This window comes from Trichoderma reesei, assembly GCF_000167675.1.
Source record: "Trichoderma reesei QM6a unplaced genomic scaffold TRIREscaffold_23, whole genome shotgun sequence".
Classification (NCBI taxonomy): Eukaryota; Fungi; Ascomycota; class Sordariomycetes; order Hypocreales; family Hypocreaceae; genus Trichoderma; species Trichoderma reesei.
In genome coordinates, this window is record NW_006711170.1 from 432,185 (window position 1) to 450,262 (window position 18,078).

An 18,078-nucleotide genomic window follows, 5' to 3' on the forward strand; every position below is an offset into this window, starting at 1 on the left:
CAATTTACTACCTGAATCTCCAAGGCGGGAAAATGTGACCTTGTACTGATCCGAAGCTGCTTGAACTGAGCCGGGAATCTGATGCTCTCCTGTATTTCCAGCTTAGGTACCTATCTATCTTGAATTGGTGGTCAAAGTTGTGTCGCGTACCTTGGGTACATTTGCAGTGAAAATCCCCCACTTGGAACCAGAAGCTCGGTGCGATTTCCCCACTACATCGCTCACCACCGACATCAGGCTACTGCAGAGGTACAAGTACCCAACTAAGGTACCCTTGAGCAGCACAAGCTGTACCTAGGAGGTAGCGTCGGGTCTTCTCTGACTTCATGTTCAGGCATGATCACGACAAGCCAGAGCAATCCATGCTTCACCACGGCGCATCCACACCCTGCGCGCCGCATCGCCACACGCAACTGAAGCCTTGAATAGCTCAGCACCCCCGCGATGCGCCATTGAGCCGAAAGGGCATGTCACGCTAGGCGCATTTCGACTCGAGGACCATGCGCAAGCTTCTCGGCAAGGCTGCGCCAGATGCCAGCAGCGGCGACCTGGCCAGCAACCAGGGAGCCATCCCGACCGTCTTCCGGCCCTCCAAATCGCAGAATGCCGTATATCCTGTCGGCAGCCCGATTTCCTGCCTCGACGTGACGCCCGACCATCGAGCCGCGGTGCTGGGCGGCCCTCACATCCTCAAGACGGTCGTGTCGGACACGGCTGGCGACTCGAGCTTCAGCTTCAAGTTTACCGACGGCGTCGACGTCAGGGCGGCCATTACGGCGCAGAAGCCGTCCGGCACGGGAGGCAGCCTTGTTGCCGACCAGCTCAACATCCGTGATGTCAAGTGGCAAGGCGCGTCGACCATCTTCACGGCCTGTGCGGCCGGGCGCATCTTCGCCTACGACGTTGCCAGGCTGGGGTCTGGCGGCGCATCGGAGCCCCTCGAGTACATACAGATGCAGGAGGACTCCCGACAGGTCAACAGTCTGGATGTCAATCCTCACCTCAAGAGCTGGGTGCTGTCTGGCAGCCAGGATGGAGTCGTCCGGGTCTTTGACGTCTCTGCGCCACTGCAGACCAGGGCCGGCTTCCTGACCTTTAGGCAGCGGTTCTCGCAGCTGAAGACCAACGACTCAGTCAGGCAGGTCAAGTGGTCGCCGAGGGTCGGACACGAGATGGCCTGCTGCACGGATTCGGGCGTGATTATGAAATGGGACGTCAGGCAGGCGGCTCGGCCTTTGCTACGGATCAATGCACACGAAAAGTCGTGCTCTGCCATTGCCTGGCATGCGGATGGCGTCCACCTGATGAGCGCTGGCTGGGATGCCAAGCTGCACGTATGGGACTTTGGGGCGACGGCAGACAAGCGGCAGAAGCCCAAATGGAGCATCACCACGCCGGCCCCCGTGACCACGATTGCCTGGCGCCCGGGCCTGTGGTCCGCAACTGCCCAGACCCGTCGTCTTGCCCAGGTCGCAGTGAATTACGACGAGACGAGCAATCGAAGATACGGCAGCTCCGTCGTCCATATCTGGGACTTGGCAAGGCCGGCGATGCCGTACAAGGAGATTGAGCGCTTCGACAGCTCGCCATCGGCGCTCTACTGGCTAGACCAAGACATGCTCTGGACCGTGGGGCGGGACGGCATGTTCAACCAGTGTGACGTTGCCTATGCGCCGAAAGTCATTGACCGGATGTCCACCTCTGCCATGGCCTTTTCATCCCGGGGAGACGTTGTCATGTTCCTCGATGAGAGGCCGCAACCTCCTCGACCACACGCATCTGTCAGCCACGAGACCGAGGTGATTCCCCGGACTCCCTTCAGCACAAGCCCCAATACCCCGATGCTCAGCGTCAGCCGAAGCGATTCAGAAGAAGACGTTCTGGGCAGCTTCCTCGGACCGCGAAGGCGAACGGTCCGCAAAAGGAGGTTCAGCACCAGATCAGGCTTGCCGATGAGCACCACTCCGCCGTCCTTGCCCAACCTGTCGGATGATGGGAAGCAGGTTCTCGGTCTTGAGCAGTCGATCAACGTCACCGGCATCTTCAAGACGCAGCAGGGCATGGCGTCCGGCCATGTGCCATCCGCGAAGTCGGTCAGCGTGTACAAGTATCTTTCAAGCATATACCTAGAAACCCTTAAACGTGAGTTACCTCAACATGAAGACGACAAAAGGACTCTCGTCCAGCGTGTGGCGGACATCATGGAACAATATGCCGTGGCGGCTGAGAATGCCCGATTGTACCGGCTATCACAAACATGGCGCATCCTCGCTTATGCGATGTCACTGCTGCTGGAGAGGCGTGCCGAGTATCACCTGCAGCTCAGAACAGCTCGGTTCCGCAAGAGGAGTCTCGACGAGGGGAAGGTGACCATCAAGAAGACGCCCAGCCATATCCACGTCAACCGTCTCGCCAATGGTGAAGACACACCACGCCGAGCCTCCGGCCAAGCTGGCAGTGTTGACGGCCGCTTCAACATGGCGAGGTCGCTGCTGTCAGAAGAGATCGAAAGCACTTCCAACGTGCCAACTCCCCTTGCCAGGCCCGTAGGCGAGGGCGATACTGTAGAGTGGGACGAGCGACACTATCTCCACGGAAAGAAACTGACACCCATTATCGAACCTGAAAGCCTCAACCTGGGGCCGTCCGCTCACGGATCCTACCGTCCAAGCCCACGCCAGCGTCATGACTCTGCCCCCATCTCGGAGGTAAGCCAGGACAGCGAAACGTCCAAGGTTTCTGTCACGGAGGGATATGACTTCTACGACATGGAGGCCTTGTCACGGGCTATTGATGTGCCAATGTCCAAGAACTCATACAATGATGCGCAGCCGCCTCATCGAGTAAAGGCAACCAGGCACGATTCCACCGATAGCTTTGCTCAAGTGTTTTCTTCCGATAGTGATATCACTTCGCCAAGGAGGAGCTCGTCCAACGCCCCGAGCTCTTTGAGACCAGAGTCACTGCGAATCTCGGCAATCGGCAACAAGATTGGTGCCGAGTTTGCGAGTCTAGCTCACGAGGATGGCGAGCCGCAGTCGCCGACACAAACGAAGAAGGATTCAACTGGATCCGAGCCGCAGGCCCGGGCAGAGTCTCCGGAAGAAGTCTTTATGATCTCTCAAACGACCGCAGCCACGGACGAGACGTACCCATCTCAGGTATCTTTTGCCTCGCAGACGGATTCCGATGTCCATCAGGGATTCGCCGGCCACCACTCGACTCCGTCCAATGACCTGCTGCTGGCTCGGCTGCCAAGCCCAGCTCCCGTGGCGACGGCTCCCGAATACGACGCCAGCCCCCATATCGTCTTGACCGACTACTTTCCCTGGACAGGCGACGGCCCTTACCCCTTCCCTACCGAGGTATCAGACTCGAAATCCTTCAAAACCCCCAGTATACCCGCATGCCCGCTTAATCCATACTCTCTCTTGACGCGTGCGCTGGAATTCGAATCGCGGACTTCGGCACTCAATGCCGCGGCGATGGTGCTCCTGCTCAAGCCGCTGGTCCCTGAATATGTCATCGACACCTACCAAGCAACTGCTGTTCTGCGACAGCACCACTCACGTCTCATGGGGATGAGCCTCTTCGTCGAGGCCGCCCTCCTACGCAACCTAGCCGTTAAAGGCTGGCCCGCTGGGCTGCCCAACTGGGGCGAAAACTACACCTCTCTGTTCACACCAGCTCAGCAGGGCGTTAAAGCAGGCTTCATGTGCTCCAACTGCCGTAAACCTCGGGAAATAGACCGTAGCCGCGGCGACACTGCCCTCTGGACTTGCGAAAGGTGTCGCCAGGCCGTGAGTCCCTGTGCAGTTTGCGGACATCGAGACGCTGCCATTGCCAGCTCGCTGCCTACCGAGGTTGTCGACATCCCGAGCATAGACACGTGGATGACGGGATGGTGGTACTGCCCCAGCTGCTGCCACGGCGGCCACGCCTCGTGCATGCAGACCTGGCACGCCGCGCTCAGTCCCTCCGAGGCGACGTCGTCGTCGACCGTCTACAGCGACGGCTGCTGTCCCGTCGACGGCTGCGGCCACGCCTGCCTCCCGGGGAAGTACAGGGGCGAGACGGCAGCCGCCAGGGCGGAGGAGCTCGGCCGGGCCGCCGCCGTGGACAGCGGGCGGATTCGGGACGAGCTCTCGCGGACGAGCACCAGCAGGAGGTCCAGCCCGGGGCGCGGTGGCGGGCCGAGCAGCAGCGGCGGCGGCATGGGGGTCGATCGCAGCATCAAGAGCGATGCGAACGACGTGCCGCAGAGCAAAGCCGTTGGCGTGGCGAGGGAGGCGCTGAACAAGAGCGGCGGCGGGGGGATCCTCAGCTCGAGCCCTGGACGGGCGACGATGACGGGGGAGAGGGAGAGGAGGAAGAGCGTCAAGTTTGCGAGGACGTAAAGGGGGTGGGGGACTCGGAGTCCAGGGCCATGTTTACGCACGGATGGTGTTTTTTGTCACGGAGTATCTTTCATTATGTCGTTGGTCGTTTTCCTTTTGCCTGTCCGTTTTAAGCAAGGTGTTTTGGGGGTGTGATACTGGGATGATGATGATTGGGGTTTCCTGTTACAGTGTGGAAAGGCTGTGTCTGTCTGTGTGTGTTAAGAACGAGAGTTCAGGGGCTGGTGGCCTGTCTGTTACACGAGTGTACCGCAAAGCCGAGAACCGACCGTTCCATTGGATTTTCAACTACGATATACGAATGGGACCTGCCGATCCCATGAAAATGAGTCGATGGAAGCATTGGGCTGGAAAATATCAACTTTTCACTGATGACACTTGGATGAGTACACCTCCTCCTCACGAAGCTATCGACTGTGCCCCCCCTCCACTACCCACCCCTAACCAAGATCAACACCCTCATTCCTTCATCAGATCTCCTTTCCAACTCATAGTCTACACTCTCCTCTGCAGACTCTCTACACCAAGCTCATGAAGCGATTGGGCTCGCCACACCAAGCACATACGACCATAGGTAGTGGAGAATTCGGGGTCTCGTCTGCTCCCCCAGAGACAAGCCACTAACCGGCAGATTAGTAGCCAGGTGGGTGACCACTGGCGAACACCGGCTGTTGTATGTTTTGTTCCTTTTTTGCTCTTTCTAATTTATTAACTGCCGAATGGTATCTCTCATCTTGCCAAGTGCCACTTCGCCTCGTAGCATTGTGAGGTGGTGACAAGGGAAAAAAAAAAAAAAAAAACCACCGCTGTCACCTCCGAGGATTCATCTCCCAACGCCGCCTGTCCCCCCTCCCCCTTTCGTGTCCATCAGATAATGATAGACTGTATGCCCGAGATGAAGAAACTCGACTCCTTTATTACCATCTTCACCCAGCAATATTCTCCCTGAGGCCCTTTGTCCTCAGCGTAAACTTTGCATCGCCAACACCAAACGGCAAGCCCAAGTCTCCGTCCGGACTCCAAGCCCCATCAGCCGCCGCCGCCACCACCCCCCCTGAGCCATGACTGACATCCCCATTGCCGTTGCCGTTGAGGCTGCCATGCGCAGTGCTGTTATTCTGGGCAAGGGCATTCCTCAGCACATCAGCGTGTTGGCCGGCCAGCTCACTATCCGCGCTCCCACGCCTGCTGACCGCAGCGCTGCTGCTCTCGCCATCCACCAGCGACGGCACGCCCGAGGTCCTTCCTTTCAGCCTGCTGGCCCACAGGCCCCTGACGCCGCCCCTTTTCCGCGCCGGAACCTCTTCCGTGCCGGCGCTGCAGACGTAGAGGAGATACTTGAGGTTCGGGAGCGTATGTCGAATGTCGACGACCTTGAGGCCCTGGGAGGCGCAGAGGGATTCAATGTCCTTGTTGAGGAGGAACCAGGCGTATTCGAAGCGCCACTGTAGGGCGGTGGATCCCCCCCTGGGCAGATACAGGGGAAACTCTCGGCGCGAACCGCCCTTGTCCGAGAGCAGCGAGATTTCGTCTTTTGCATAGGAGCGAGAGCCAAAGTGATATAGGGGATAAGGCAGCGCATGTGACAGATAGAACTGCAGGTGGCGCGTGAGTAGCGCGACGAGCCCCAGCCCGGCTGAGAGGACGTCTTCGTTGATGGTCTTGGCGGTGGCGGCGTCGTACGTCGAGTTTGGAAGCGGCACGTTGCAGATCTGGAAGGAAAGCGGCGGCGCATTGGGTATGGGCGTGATGGGGAAGATGTCGGCCAGCTCGGAGCAGATGCGGCGCCGCTGACCGCGGATCTGCTGCTGCGTCTGCTCCAGCAGCTGCTTGGAGGCTGCGAGCGTTTCGCGGTTGTTCCTGATGTCTTCGTCCACCTTGTCCTGGAGCTCTCTGCCCCTGGCAATGGCAGCACTGCGCTCGCGCAGCGACTCCTGCAGTTGGTCCCTCCTCGCCTGTGCAAGCCGGTTTGTGCGCTGCTGCATGGCAACGTACTTCTGGGCTAAAGCAGCCTCCTGCTCGGCCAGGTCCGGCGCATCGGTTGTACGGCTGGCAAGAATGTCGTTGATCTGCTCCGTGATCCGGTGCTGCGTCTGGATGGCGTCCTCAATGGAGCTCTCGAGGTTGGCCAGCTTCATGAGCGCATTGTAGGAGGACGTCGCAACGGGAGCGGCGTTTCGCGGCGCGGACTCTCGTGTCGGAAAGTCGAAAGAGTAGACGCCATCCTCGAGGTGGAAGATGAGCGCATTCGGGGGGTATCGGCGGTCCAGCAGCGTGCCGATGAACCTGAGCTCCCTGAGATCAACCAGCTCCTCCAGCAGAAAGGTCCATGTGGCCTGCTTCAGCTGCCTGGCCCACACTCGAATGACGATGCGGCACGCTCGAGAGACGGAGCTCCCCCGGGCCGCGAGGTCGAAGAATTGGAAGTTGAAGTTCTAAAGGGACACGCATGAGAGAGAAAAAGCAAGTCAGCGTCGGAGACTTTGCGAGCTGTCAAGGAAGATTCGAAGAAGAAGAAGAAGAAGCAGAAAATCCAGGTTTGGCTCATACCGCCGATCTCTCGCGCACTTCGCTGACGTAGACGGGCTCGTCGATGCCGGCGACGTGGAGGGAGAAGAAGACGTCTCCCAGGGTCTCGTCCAGGAGCTGCTTGAGGCGCCGCTGCCGCTGCGCCGGGCTGGTGCTGAGGGTGCTGAGGCTGGTCCTGCGCGGCATCTGCGATCTGGCGCTGTCGGCGGCGTCCTGGCGCAGGTTGTCCGAGGATCGCGAGCCGTGGAGCTGCCCGGACTGCCTCAGCGCGCCCAGCTTGCCGGGGCTGCTGCGGGCGAGGCTGAGGGCGGCATCGTCGGCCGTCCGCAGCTGCATGGGCGCGAACGAGAGGTTGCGCAGCGAGAGGCCCTTGAGGTGACGCAGCTTGCGGTTCTGCGGCAACAGACGCGGCCGCCGAGGCTCGGAAAGCGAGGACATTGGGGTTCTGAGAGGCTGCGAGGCTGCGGCTCCTGGAGCATTGTCGTCAAACAATCATTGAGCAAGCTGGAGGCGGCTCTCGCGAACCTGGAGGATTCCGGCGTTGTGTTTTGCGCACAGTGGATGAAAGTTGAAACCTATTGGCGCATGTTCAAGCTTGATTTGCTGTCAGAGCTTGGAGTTCGTCATTGGGTTACGCTTATGAGGTCAGGTCCAAGGTGCTACGAAAGCAGGTGGGTGAAGCTCCGGGACTCGGCCATAAGCATAAAGTGACAATACAAGCCGTACGGTTATTTGCATAATGGACGACGAAGCTCATCGTGATGAAGCAAATACTAGAGAGAAATATCGGCGAGGTGGAGAAGAGAAATAAGAGCAAGAAAAAATTGTAGGTCAAGGTGCTCAAGATCATTTAATAAACAATGAGCCTTGCTAGCAAATGGCCCTGCATCGTGCCATGCGAGGGAGTGGCGTCGAATCGACAGCGTGCATGCTGATGCATACAGACATAACGACTAATAATACAGCCTCACTCGTTGGTGGCAGTTCTCACACCAGTCTCATACACACACACTTCACCCAACAGCAACAACAATCCTCAAAAAAGGCCACACAACAAGCACACCAAAGCCGAGACATGGCGTTATAGAGACATCTTGACATTCATTTACCGTCATTAACTACCTTGCTTTACCCGTACCATGTCCAAAACCAGAATAAAGAAGCCGCCCTTTTCATCCATGCCAAATCCCCATGAATTATCCCACCTACCCTGGAGGAACAATTGCAATTGTTGACCGTTCTGCGTGGGCGCTGTCTACGCTTCAAGCTCAGCTACCTGGCGCGCATCAGGGAAATACAGCCACCTGAAATGGACCTATAAGTTTCACAAAGAAACAGTATCGTCAATATCATGGCCGTCGTGATCGCAATTCACAGTTCAAGATGAAGGACAAGATACTCAGGTAGGTAGGTAGCTATCAGGATCGAGGAATCATACGTACTTCTCCCTTGCTCGGAAGCAGGTCGTGGATGTTGCGCGTCTGCTTGACCAGGTTCTCTATAGGCAGGAACAGTCTCTCGGCCGAGGCCCCTGATGCCGCTGCGTCGTAAATCTTCATCACGTCCTCCCACGACTTCCAGAACCAACCCTCACACTTGTGCGGCTCCATGAGCTGTATGATAGAGACAAGACAAGGGTATGTTAGTCAAGGCTTGTCCCAGATGAACGGTCTCCCGCCGCCGCCCAGCCAACAGCCGGAAGAGCAAGAGAGGGAAAAGAGAAAAAAAAAGGAGTCAAATCCCGTGTCCTTTACACAAAAACCCCCCTCCTTGGATCCAGAGAAAGACTCACCACTGGCACAGCGTTTGGATCCTTGAGGGCGCACAGGGAGAAGAGCGTAATGTAGTGCTTCTTCTCCTCGACAAAGACATCGTTGGTGATGGCAAAGATGCCCTTGAACTCGACATCGAGATCCGTCTCCTCCTTCATCTCTCGCACGGCGCACTCGGCTATGCCCTCGCCATGGTCAATGTGGCCTCCAGGGAACTGCCAGGTGTCTGTCAAACCAGAGATTTCCCCCCCCTTTCGTTAGCCCTCGATCCAATCCATCAAACGGCTAGCAAATACGCGCCCTCCTCCCCCCCCCCCGTTCCAATGCCAAAGCAAAAATCTGAGTCACTCTCCCAGAATTCCATCCCAGGCCCATGAAACACAAAGGAGGAATACTCAGCAAAAGGGAAACAACAACAAAAGGAACAACTCACTCGCGCCATGGCTGCCAATCCGCTTTCCAACGAGGACTTCGCCCTTGTCGTTCATGAGGACGGTGGAGACTCCGACCCTGACGGGGGGCATTTCCTCCTCCTCCTTCTTCGCCGTCGGCATTGCAGCTGCGGATTCGATGCACATTTTCTGTTGTTGAGAAATCCGGCGAGGCAACAGTTTCAGTTATTGAAATTCTTTCGGTTAATGAATCTCGATACGGCACTTTCCTGATATCCTCTCTCCAGAAACAAAAACCTGGCCTCCAGATGAAGGGCTTTTATAAAGTTGAGTGAATCTCATATAAGCTTATGTAAGGCAAGGCAGTCCCCATGGCTTATTTGCCCTCCAGAGGCAACAGCATCAATCAAAATCATTCATCATCCTGTCCGACATGACACAAAACCCCGTACCAACACCAGACCTCACGGGCTATGCTAGGAAAAACCCATAGTATCAATGCGTGTACCTCTCCAGAACAGCAAACAAAAGGGCAGCAAAAGGACGAACAAAGGAGATTAAAGATACAAAATTCCTGAGCAAACGAACTGCCTGCCTAAATCATTAAAGGTGGATTAGCGCCCTTGATCCCTCTTTAGGTAGTAGCCCAAAGTACATAAAAAAAAAAAAGAGACAAACTCTCCGCGAAATTCAAATGCCCAGCCTCCCGCAATCATTCCACATCAGAAGGGCGAAAAAAAGAAACAAATGGGAGGGCTGTGCTTTTCTGTGTTCGTGCAACCCCTCTGATTTGCTTCCGCTCAACCCTTTTCATACTTGGGAGTGATTTGCACAGCCCGATTAGGAAGAAACAGAAGGTTCCCTGCAGACGTAGCGCTTCTTTCCTACGGCGACTTCCTGATTGGTGTTATTTGCGTTGCTTTGAGGAGGAATATCAAGGTTGACCAGAGTCTCGTGATGGCGTATTCTGACCGCTTTCCAACCTTATGATGAAAGAATATCGAAATAGAGCGACAGCAAACAGGAGGCCTACTGGTACTCCCAACAAGGCTTCTCACCTTAGGTAGGTTGGTGATCACCTGGACCCCTAAACAACGAAAGCATCAATGCAAACACACAATCACTCGCGACCTCGTTTGCTGCAACCAACTTCCTCCCACCAGACCGAGGGCAGGTAAAAGGGCTCAGCAGACAGTTCCGCCTCCCTTACCTTCATCACTACCTACCTAGGTAATACAAAGTACTAGTAGGCCAATACCACAATCATCCCGAGGAGGGAATAAGCTGTCTCGGCCAATAGCATGTGAGACAACAAAAACGGCCCTGCCAAAGGATGGAATTCCTGCTGTCTCAGAGCTCCTCGACGAGAAGCAAAGGGCTTCTGGCATTCTCGCTCTCTCACCGTCTTTCCATGTGTTTATGGGTATGGGGTAGTATTGAAATGTTACAGAAGGGAAACTCTGCGCGGAGCACATCTTCCTTGTCTGAGCATCTGGAAATGGCTTCAACACACTTTGCGAAGCCGTCTTTGCCACTTGTTACGCTGATTTACCATCGCTGCGTCTGAGATAGATCACGAGGCATGTAGAAACCGGCTTCAGTGACTTGATCACACTACCTTACCTTTGAGCATAGACTGAACAGCTCATACAAGTGAAAGCATCTACTGTTGCATTGATCAAAATCTCACCTGATTCCATGTCCTCAGTATAGGGTATGTCGGATAAGTTGGATTCACACGAAAGCAGAGGCAGATTATGATCGCCTGTTCTGATTCACGCCGCGAGCGTACTCGAACGCTTTCTCTCTTCCTCAACGCCAACCCCGCGTTCCATCAAACACGAACAACGATACCAATCACTACCCCGTAAACACGCCCGCGAATGCTACCAACGCAGCAGAATGAGACAACATCCCCAATCAGGAAGTGCATTTCATATCGATACCAGAGCCGTCGTGGGAAAGGGATTGGTGTCCCTGGTACCTTAGACACCAGCCTCTTTTGGGACCATTGCTGGTCATCGCAGGGCACCGAGAGCCCGAGACATCCAGGGGAATGCAGTAAGAGGGCACTCTTGCGTCCACCGACAGGAAGAAAAGGAATCGAGTGGATGCCCTACGGCTGTCGATCAATGTCAATAGGCGGAGGGAATTCTTTGTGTGCTGTTAGTATGCCGAGAAATCAGAGAGCCAGATTCGCATCTGGATGCGGATATACAGACTGCAGTCTTGCACGTCCTAGATAGTCACACGCCAATTGTCACGAGATTTCTCTAAAGCATCAGGGAAAATACGATAGACTGAACTTGTCAAACTTGCCGCACAATGCCATGCCGTGTTGTAGACTTGACATGAATGGGTTTCCAAGGCCAGGGCACAGGGGGCAAGTAGACAAGGGACAAGGGAGAGGGAAGCAACCGAGGGAACTAGAAGAAGGCTACCAGTACCAGCGGGCAATGAATTGCAGAGACAAAGAGGGATTTCCCAGAGAGCTGAAGCAGTAGTACTGTACTGGCAAATGCTTACAATCCAGCTCGCCAGCACATATGCGGAGAGTCCCCAGGGCAGAGATCCAATACGCACCAATAAAAGGGTAGAGTCTGAAACCCCAACCCTACCATCATAAGTGTCTCAACATCCTTCGGATATGGCAGCCCTGGAGTGGAGGAAGCGATAGAAATGCTTCATTTAAAGTTGGAATGTTCCGCCATTCGTGTTGATGTTTGCAGCTCAGATCATCAGCATCACTGGCTCATTGCTTCTATCCCTGAGCGATCACGGAGGCTTCTGCTTGTGCTTAAATACACAGGCTTTTCTCCAGTTCTCGGCTCGTCGGTCAGATCGTGCTCTAACCTCACAACACTCCTTCACATTCTTTCGTTTCACTTTGGTTGCTTTGTCCTTCTTTCGTTCGTTCACACCAACATGTCGCGGTCTCTTCGCCGCGGCCTCCTAACGGCGGCAGCCGTTTGGGCGGTATCGGCGGCGGCCGGCAACGAGTGGGATCGTAATCACGACGATGACCGCAAGTGGCTGGCCTCGACCGTTGTCGTCACCAGCACTGTCTTGGTCGACTTGAAGGACGTCGACCTGAAGTGCCAGCGGGGAGAGATCGTCTGCGGTCCCACCCCTCCGCCTTTCCCCGACCCGAAGCCCTGCCACGAGTGCGAGGACAAGTGGCACACCCAAGACGGCAGCAAGGAAGGGTATAACAACCAAGGCTGGGGCGCGGACGCCGGAAACAAGGATCCCGCAAGCCAGGGCCAAGGAAACAATGAGGCGTGGCAAGAGGATCCGTACCACGGCCAGTGGCAGGGTTGCTCCCACGACAACCATTGCCCGCAAAACTGCAACTGCAGCCCCAAGGCCATCTGCGAGAACACCTCGGGAGGCCACCAGTGCAAGAGCAGCACTGACTGCGAGGATGGCAACATGTGCAACTCCTACGGCTGGTGTCAGCCCATTCCCGGCCCCCGATGCCACGAGAAGGCTTGTGAGATCAAGGCCGGATCCAACTGCAACGACAACAAGGACTGCTCCCATGGCGAAATCTGCAACCACCACGGCTTCTGCCAGAAGGTTGTCTTCCCCGACTGCGAGAACAACTGGGACTGCGAGCGCGGCCAGATTTGCACCCACAGGGGCATCTGCAAGACTATCGACCAGGACCAATGCACGTGCGATACCGACTGCGGTGACGGCCAGATCTGCAACTCCCAGAGAATCTGCGAGGACGTCGTCTGCCCCAAGTGCCAGCTGGAGAACGAGTGTGAGCATGAGGAATCATGCCACGAGGGATTCTGCAAGCCCAAGGAGAACAAATGCGAGGACAAGCACGACTGCAACGACGGCGAGATCTGTGACTGGGAGGGCAAGTGTCGCCGAGGCGATCACCTCAAGTGCAAGGTCGACTCTGAATGCAAGTCTGGACAGACCTGTGATATCCACGGCAGATGCCAGCACCGCGCCAAGGGCGAGGGCTGCGGATCTGACGAAGACTGCGACTCCAAGGAATTCTGCAATGCTTATGGATACTGCGAAAAGGACCACAAGGGCTGGGGCGACTATGAGGGCCATGGAGACAAGGACCATGGCGAGAAGGGTCATGGCGAGAAGGGTCATGGCGAGAAGGGTCATGGTGAGAAGGGTCACGGTGAGAAGGGTCATGGAAACAAGGGCCATGGAGACAAAGGCCACGGCGACCACGAGGGCCATGGAGACCACGAGAACAACGGAAACCCTTGGGACCCCCAGGACCCCGAAGACCCTGAGCAGCAGTGGTGCGGCGGTGATGACCAGTGCCTCCCCGGCGAGTTCTGCTCTGATAACAGGTGTGTTGGTCGCCTTGATTGCCGCAGGGACAGGGATTGCCGCGACGGAGAAGTCTGCGAGCAGAGCCTCTGTGTCAACCGAAGATTCTGCACGTCCGATGGGCAGTGCAACACTGGCGAGCAATGCAGACAGGGCGAGTGCCGCCGCAGGAACACCGACTGCCGCTTCGACTTTGAGTGCTCTGGAGATGAGCGCTGCTCATCCGCTGGCATTTGCGAGGCGACGAGGACTTGCTTGATCGGCACTGAGTGCGAGACCAATGAGCTCTGCATCCTCGGCGAATGCTTGACCACGTGTGTTGCGCAGACTGATTGCGAACTCGGCGAAACTTGCGACAGCGGCCTCTGCCTCAGGAGGAGATTCTGCACCGGCACCGGTATTGGCCAATGCCAGGTTGGAGAAATCTGCCTCGGCGGTTATTGCGAGTCGTTGACGCCTGATGGAAGCTGCTTATTCGACTTCGAGTGTGGAACTGGCTCGGTCTGCAACAACAACGTGTGCGTTGCACAGAGGACTTGCCTGCTCAGCACCGACTGCCTGGGAACTGAGACTTGCAGCGGAGGCCTGTGCTTGACCACGTGCCTTGCAGAGACGGACTGCCTCCTCAACGAAGACTGCGAGGGCGGCGTCTGCCTCAGGAGACGATTCTGCTTGGGCACAGGCGCGGGTTTCTGCGGACTCGGAGAGGTCTGCTTCAACAACTTCTGCCAGGCACCAACGAACCCGACTTGCACGTTTGATGTCGAATGTGGAACCGGCCAGATCTGCGAGGGCAACGTGTGCGTTGCACAGAGGACTTGCTTGCTCAACACCGACTGCCTGACTGGTGAGCTTTGTAGCACCGGCGTTTGCTTGACGGCGTGCGACGACCAATTGGACTGCGATGGCAACGAGACCTGCAACGGCAGCGTCTGCCTCAGGAAGAGATACTGCACAGGCACGGGTCAATGTGGAATCGGCCAACTTTGCCAGGACAACTTCTGCGAGCCGCTGTGTGGCGTTGACGTTTGTGACGCAAACACCGAGATCTGCGTAGCCAACACCTGCCAGCCGCGATGTGGCCTCACTGTCTGCCAGACCGGCGAGATTTGCACCGCCGGCCAGTGTCTGGCCCAGTGCGGAGCTGTTGTCTGCCAGCCCGATCAGAGCTGCGTGAACAATGTGTGCACTCAGAACCCCCTGTGCGGAACCGCCCCTTGTCTTAGCACCGAGGTTTGCGTCGACAACACGTGTGTCCCCCGGTGTGGCAATACCGTCTGCGATGTCGACCAGACCTGTGTCCTCGGCGTGTGCCAGGAAACATGCGGCCTTACCAGCTGTACCCCTGATCAGACCTGCGTCGCCGGCCAATGCCTTCAGACATGTGGCCTCACCACCTGTACCGCTGACCAGACCTGCGTTGATGGCGCGTGTCTCGAGACGTGCGGCCTCGGCACCTGTACAGCCGACCAGACCTGTGTCGCCGGCCAGTGCCTTGAGACCTGCGGTCTTACTGCCTGTACTGCCGATCAGACCTGCGTCGATGGTGCTTGTCTCGAGACGTGCGGCCTCACCACCTGCGCAGTTAACGAAATCTGTATCGCCGGCGAGTGCCTGACCCAGTGCGGCGCCGACATCTGCTCCGCTGATGAGACTTGTGTCCTCGGAGTGTGCCAGGAGAACTGTGGCGCTACAACGTGTACCCCCGACCAGTCTTGCGTCGCCGGTGTGTGTGAGACGTTGTGCGGCGGCCTCGTTTGCGGAGGCAACGAGGGTTGCGATGCCGGCGTGTGCAGGGTGATCTGCGATGGCCCGGCCGACTGCACTGGTGGCCTTGTCTGCTTGAACAACTTCTGCAACGCTTGCACGGACTCCATCCAGTGCACCCTCGGCGACGTCTGTGTTGCCGGCGTGTGTCAAGCCCCCGGAAACACCTGCGCCGACGGATTCGCGTGGGCGCACTACAAGCTTGCCCGATCAGCCGATGACAGCACCACGACCCCGGGCACGATCCCCATCCATCCTGCTGATGTCGTTTCGGCGGAGACGTGGCCTGTCCTGCAGTTCGCGCCCAACGTTGCCCTTTCGGGCCAGACTCCCGATTTCACTGGCACGACGGCGTTTACTGGCCTCCTCCAGTCTTGCCCCCCTGAGCTCGGCAATGTCTACGGCACCGAGACGCCAGCCGTCGACTACACCATCGTCCAGCAGATTGGTTGGTTTGTCCCCGCGATAGCCGGTACTTATACATTCACGGCCCCCGCCGCGACCCTCGACCAGTCCGTCTACGTCTGGCTCGGTGCCAATGCTGTTGCGGGCTACACCAACACCAACGCGGACCTCGTTGCCGACGCAAACTGGCTTTCCGGATCCAACCTCGACTTGGAGGTGGTGTCCGCGGCTCAGGTCGGCACGTACATCCCGATCCGTATCCTGTGGGTCAACGCCCAGGACTGTGGTCAGTTCGATCTCACCATCACGGACCCTAACGGAGCCGTCCTTGTCTCGCGGGGCCAGGCGACAACCGATGGGGAGTTCGTCACCGGCTGTACGCCTTCGGCCGACATCCCGGCCATCAACTTCTAAGCCGGTGAGCCTGACTGGCAACGTTATAAGGCGGCGAGGGCGATGCTGGCCAAGACCTCGGCGGCATCGCCTCGGGCGGTAGAGTGAACACTTCCGTCGTCTTCGAAAAAAAAAAGAAATGAAAAAGCTTGGGGTTGTTAGCTTTGTATTATTAGTTTAGGATAGGTCTTGATACTTTTCTTTCTCAAATTGATTGTGTTGCAAACTCTTGTGAGCTCGTCAGTGACCTTTCACCTCGTGCCGTAGCCTGAGCCTGGAATCTCGGGAGCATTGGTCATCTTGTGAATGAGAGGGCCTCCTGTTTGCGTTGACGTTCAGAAGTTGTTATTGTGCGGCTGTAGACGGCGATAAGAAAGACAGGCAAGAAAATTTTCTTCCAAACAAGATTGGCATCTTTTGTTTTGTCCTGCTTTGGCTGTTGTTGGAGTTGCTCAAATGTTTCCGATGAGGTTCCAAGTTCAAGGTTGTAGGACCAAGCAAGCGCGCGTCAAGCGCGGAAAGCAACACCGGCCCTACCGCAGCACTTTCCTCAAGACGGATAGCCGCATAGCTTCAATTGTCCCTGTGACTATGACGTCACATGCCATTTACTGCCCTTTAGCAATCGGGCAACTCTGAGTCGACATCTCGACATGGTGATTTCAGTTGTGATTTCAGTACTGTTCCCTTTTGCTTCCTTTGCTCATACTTCACTCAGGCATGACGTACGAGCACGTCGCCCCGGCATCAACCGTAATGGTTGTTCCCGTAATCCATCTCGCCTCATCGCTGGCCAGAAACCTGACGGCTGCCGCACAGTCCCACGCATTGCCCTCTGTATTCAAAAGGCCTTGCCTGCGACGGAGATCACGCACGTCGTCTGACATGCCACTTCCGGCAACCATTGGCGTGTACAAAAATCCTACAAAAGCTGGTCACCTTGGGTAAAAGGAGGTTGCAGGAAAGGAGCGGTTACCTGGGCACACACAGTTGACTCGGATGCCGTCACGGCCGTGGTTGTACGCCATCGCACGCGACATGTTGACGACGGCACCTTTGCTCGTCGGATAGAACAGATGCGGCGTGCCCCCCTGCAAGCCGGCGATGGACCCTATGTTGACGATGCTGCCCCTGATGCCGCCGTCGCCAGGCTGATTCTTGCGCATGAGCGGGATCGCATACTTGGCCATGAGCATCATCGCCGTTACGTTGATGGCCAAGCCGGTGGCCCATTCTTCAGCACTCGCTTCTACGGCCGTTCCCCTGGCGCCCATGATGCCCACGTTGTTGACCAGGATGTCCAGTCTCCCAAAGAAGCCTTCCGCCGTCCGCACCAGCCTCTCGCAGTCCTCTTCGGAGCTCACGTCGGCGCATAGCGAAGACGCCGTGCCGCCTTCTTGGACAATCATCTCCACTGTGCGCTTGGCCGAAGGCAAGTCCCGGTCTGCGCAGAGCACCGTGGCGCCGTCGCTGGCGAGAAGGAGAGATATGGCGCGGCCGTTGCCGAGGCCGTCGCCGAGACTGCCCGCGCCGGTGACGATGGCGACTCTTCCATCGAGACGCCGAGATGGTCGTGGTGGGAGTGTGGTGGACGGAGTCATGTCGTGATTTGCGGTAGACACAGTGACTGGGAAACTCTCGAGGTGAGGCGTAATGATGGTGTGAAATCCTCTTTTAGTATTCAACAACACCGTAAGGCTTTGTAGACTGCCAGATGCTGTTTGAATCAAATGGTAGGACTCCCCAAATGATGCCAATATCATACCTTATGTAGACAATGTAATTGCCATGACCCCTCACGTTGATGCAGTCAGCTATTTTACATGCACCAGCTACCTACAGCAGGCTTGCAGTCGCAGCGTCGCATCTGCATCCAATTCGACCCGATCCAATGAACTGCAAGTCTCTGTTCCAGCAATAGACCCTCTTTCCCCCCTACTGCTGCAGTCATTGATAGAGGAATAGAGAGATTAGGCACTTCAATTGAGTGCCCAAACCACGACATCTGGGAAGGTGCGACACACAACGTGGAGGGGCACGTACCTGCCTCCCAAATCCGCCCTCTCAACGTCCATCCACTTACACGCATCTTCACCACCTCTTCCCGCCTCT

General features: G+C 56.6%; 5 protein-coding genes across 5 annotated transcripts; 2 read left to right on the forward strand and 3 right to left on the reverse strand.

The window, feature by feature from the left end:
- The first annotated feature begins 488 nt into the window (after window positions 1–488).
- On the forward strand, window positions 489–4,738 carry TRIREDRAFT_51528 (uncharacterized protein). Its single transcript, XM_006968434.1, has one exon. The coding sequence runs from the start codon at window positions 501–503 to the stop codon at window positions 4,395–4,397; it is 3,897 nt and encodes a 1,298-aa protein (XP_006968496.1). The 5' UTR covers window positions 489–500; the 3' UTR covers window positions 4,398–4,738.
- A 585-nt stretch (window positions 4,739–5,323) lies between these two features.
- TRIREDRAFT_67923 (uncharacterized protein) lies at window positions 5,324–7,364 on the reverse strand (the record flags this gene model as incomplete). Its single annotated transcript, XM_006968490.1, has 2 exons — window positions 5,324–6,832; window positions 6,948–7,364. 2 exons carry the CDS (start codon window positions 7,362–7,364, stop codon window positions 5,324–5,326), a joined length of 1,926 nt encoding a protein of 641 aa, XP_006968552.1.
- Window positions 7,365–8,344: 980 nt separating this feature from the next.
- On the reverse strand, window positions 8,345–9,222 carry TRIREDRAFT_67882 (uncharacterized protein; the record flags this gene model as incomplete). Its single annotated transcript, XM_006968491.1, has 3 exons — window positions 8,345–8,539; window positions 8,719–8,924; window positions 9,132–9,222. 3 exons carry the CDS (start codon window positions 9,220–9,222, stop codon window positions 8,345–8,347), a joined length of 492 nt encoding a protein of 163 aa, XP_006968553.1.
- A 2,725-nt stretch (window positions 9,223–11,947) lies between these two features.
- TRIREDRAFT_72379 (proteinase inhibitor) lies at window positions 11,948–16,092 on the forward strand. The gene is made up of 4 exons (XM_006968435.1): window positions 11,948–13,192; window positions 13,355–13,798; window positions 14,036–14,431; window positions 15,323–16,092. The coding sequence occupies exons 1-4, from the start codon at window positions 12,016–12,018 to the stop codon at window positions 15,985–15,987; spliced, it is 2,682 nt and encodes an 893-aa protein (XP_006968497.1). The 5' UTR covers window positions 11,948–12,015; the 3' UTR covers window positions 15,988–16,092.
- A 584-nt stretch (window positions 16,093–16,676) lies between these two features.
- On the reverse strand, window positions 16,677–17,567 carry TRIREDRAFT_67938 (uncharacterized protein; the record flags this gene model as incomplete). Its single annotated transcript, XM_006968492.1, has 2 exons — window positions 16,677–16,888; window positions 16,943–17,567. The coding sequence occupies 2 exons, from the start codon at window positions 17,565–17,567 to the stop codon at window positions 16,677–16,679; spliced, it is 837 nt and encodes a 278-aa protein (XP_006968554.1).
- Window positions 17,568–18,078: the final 511 nt, after the last annotated feature.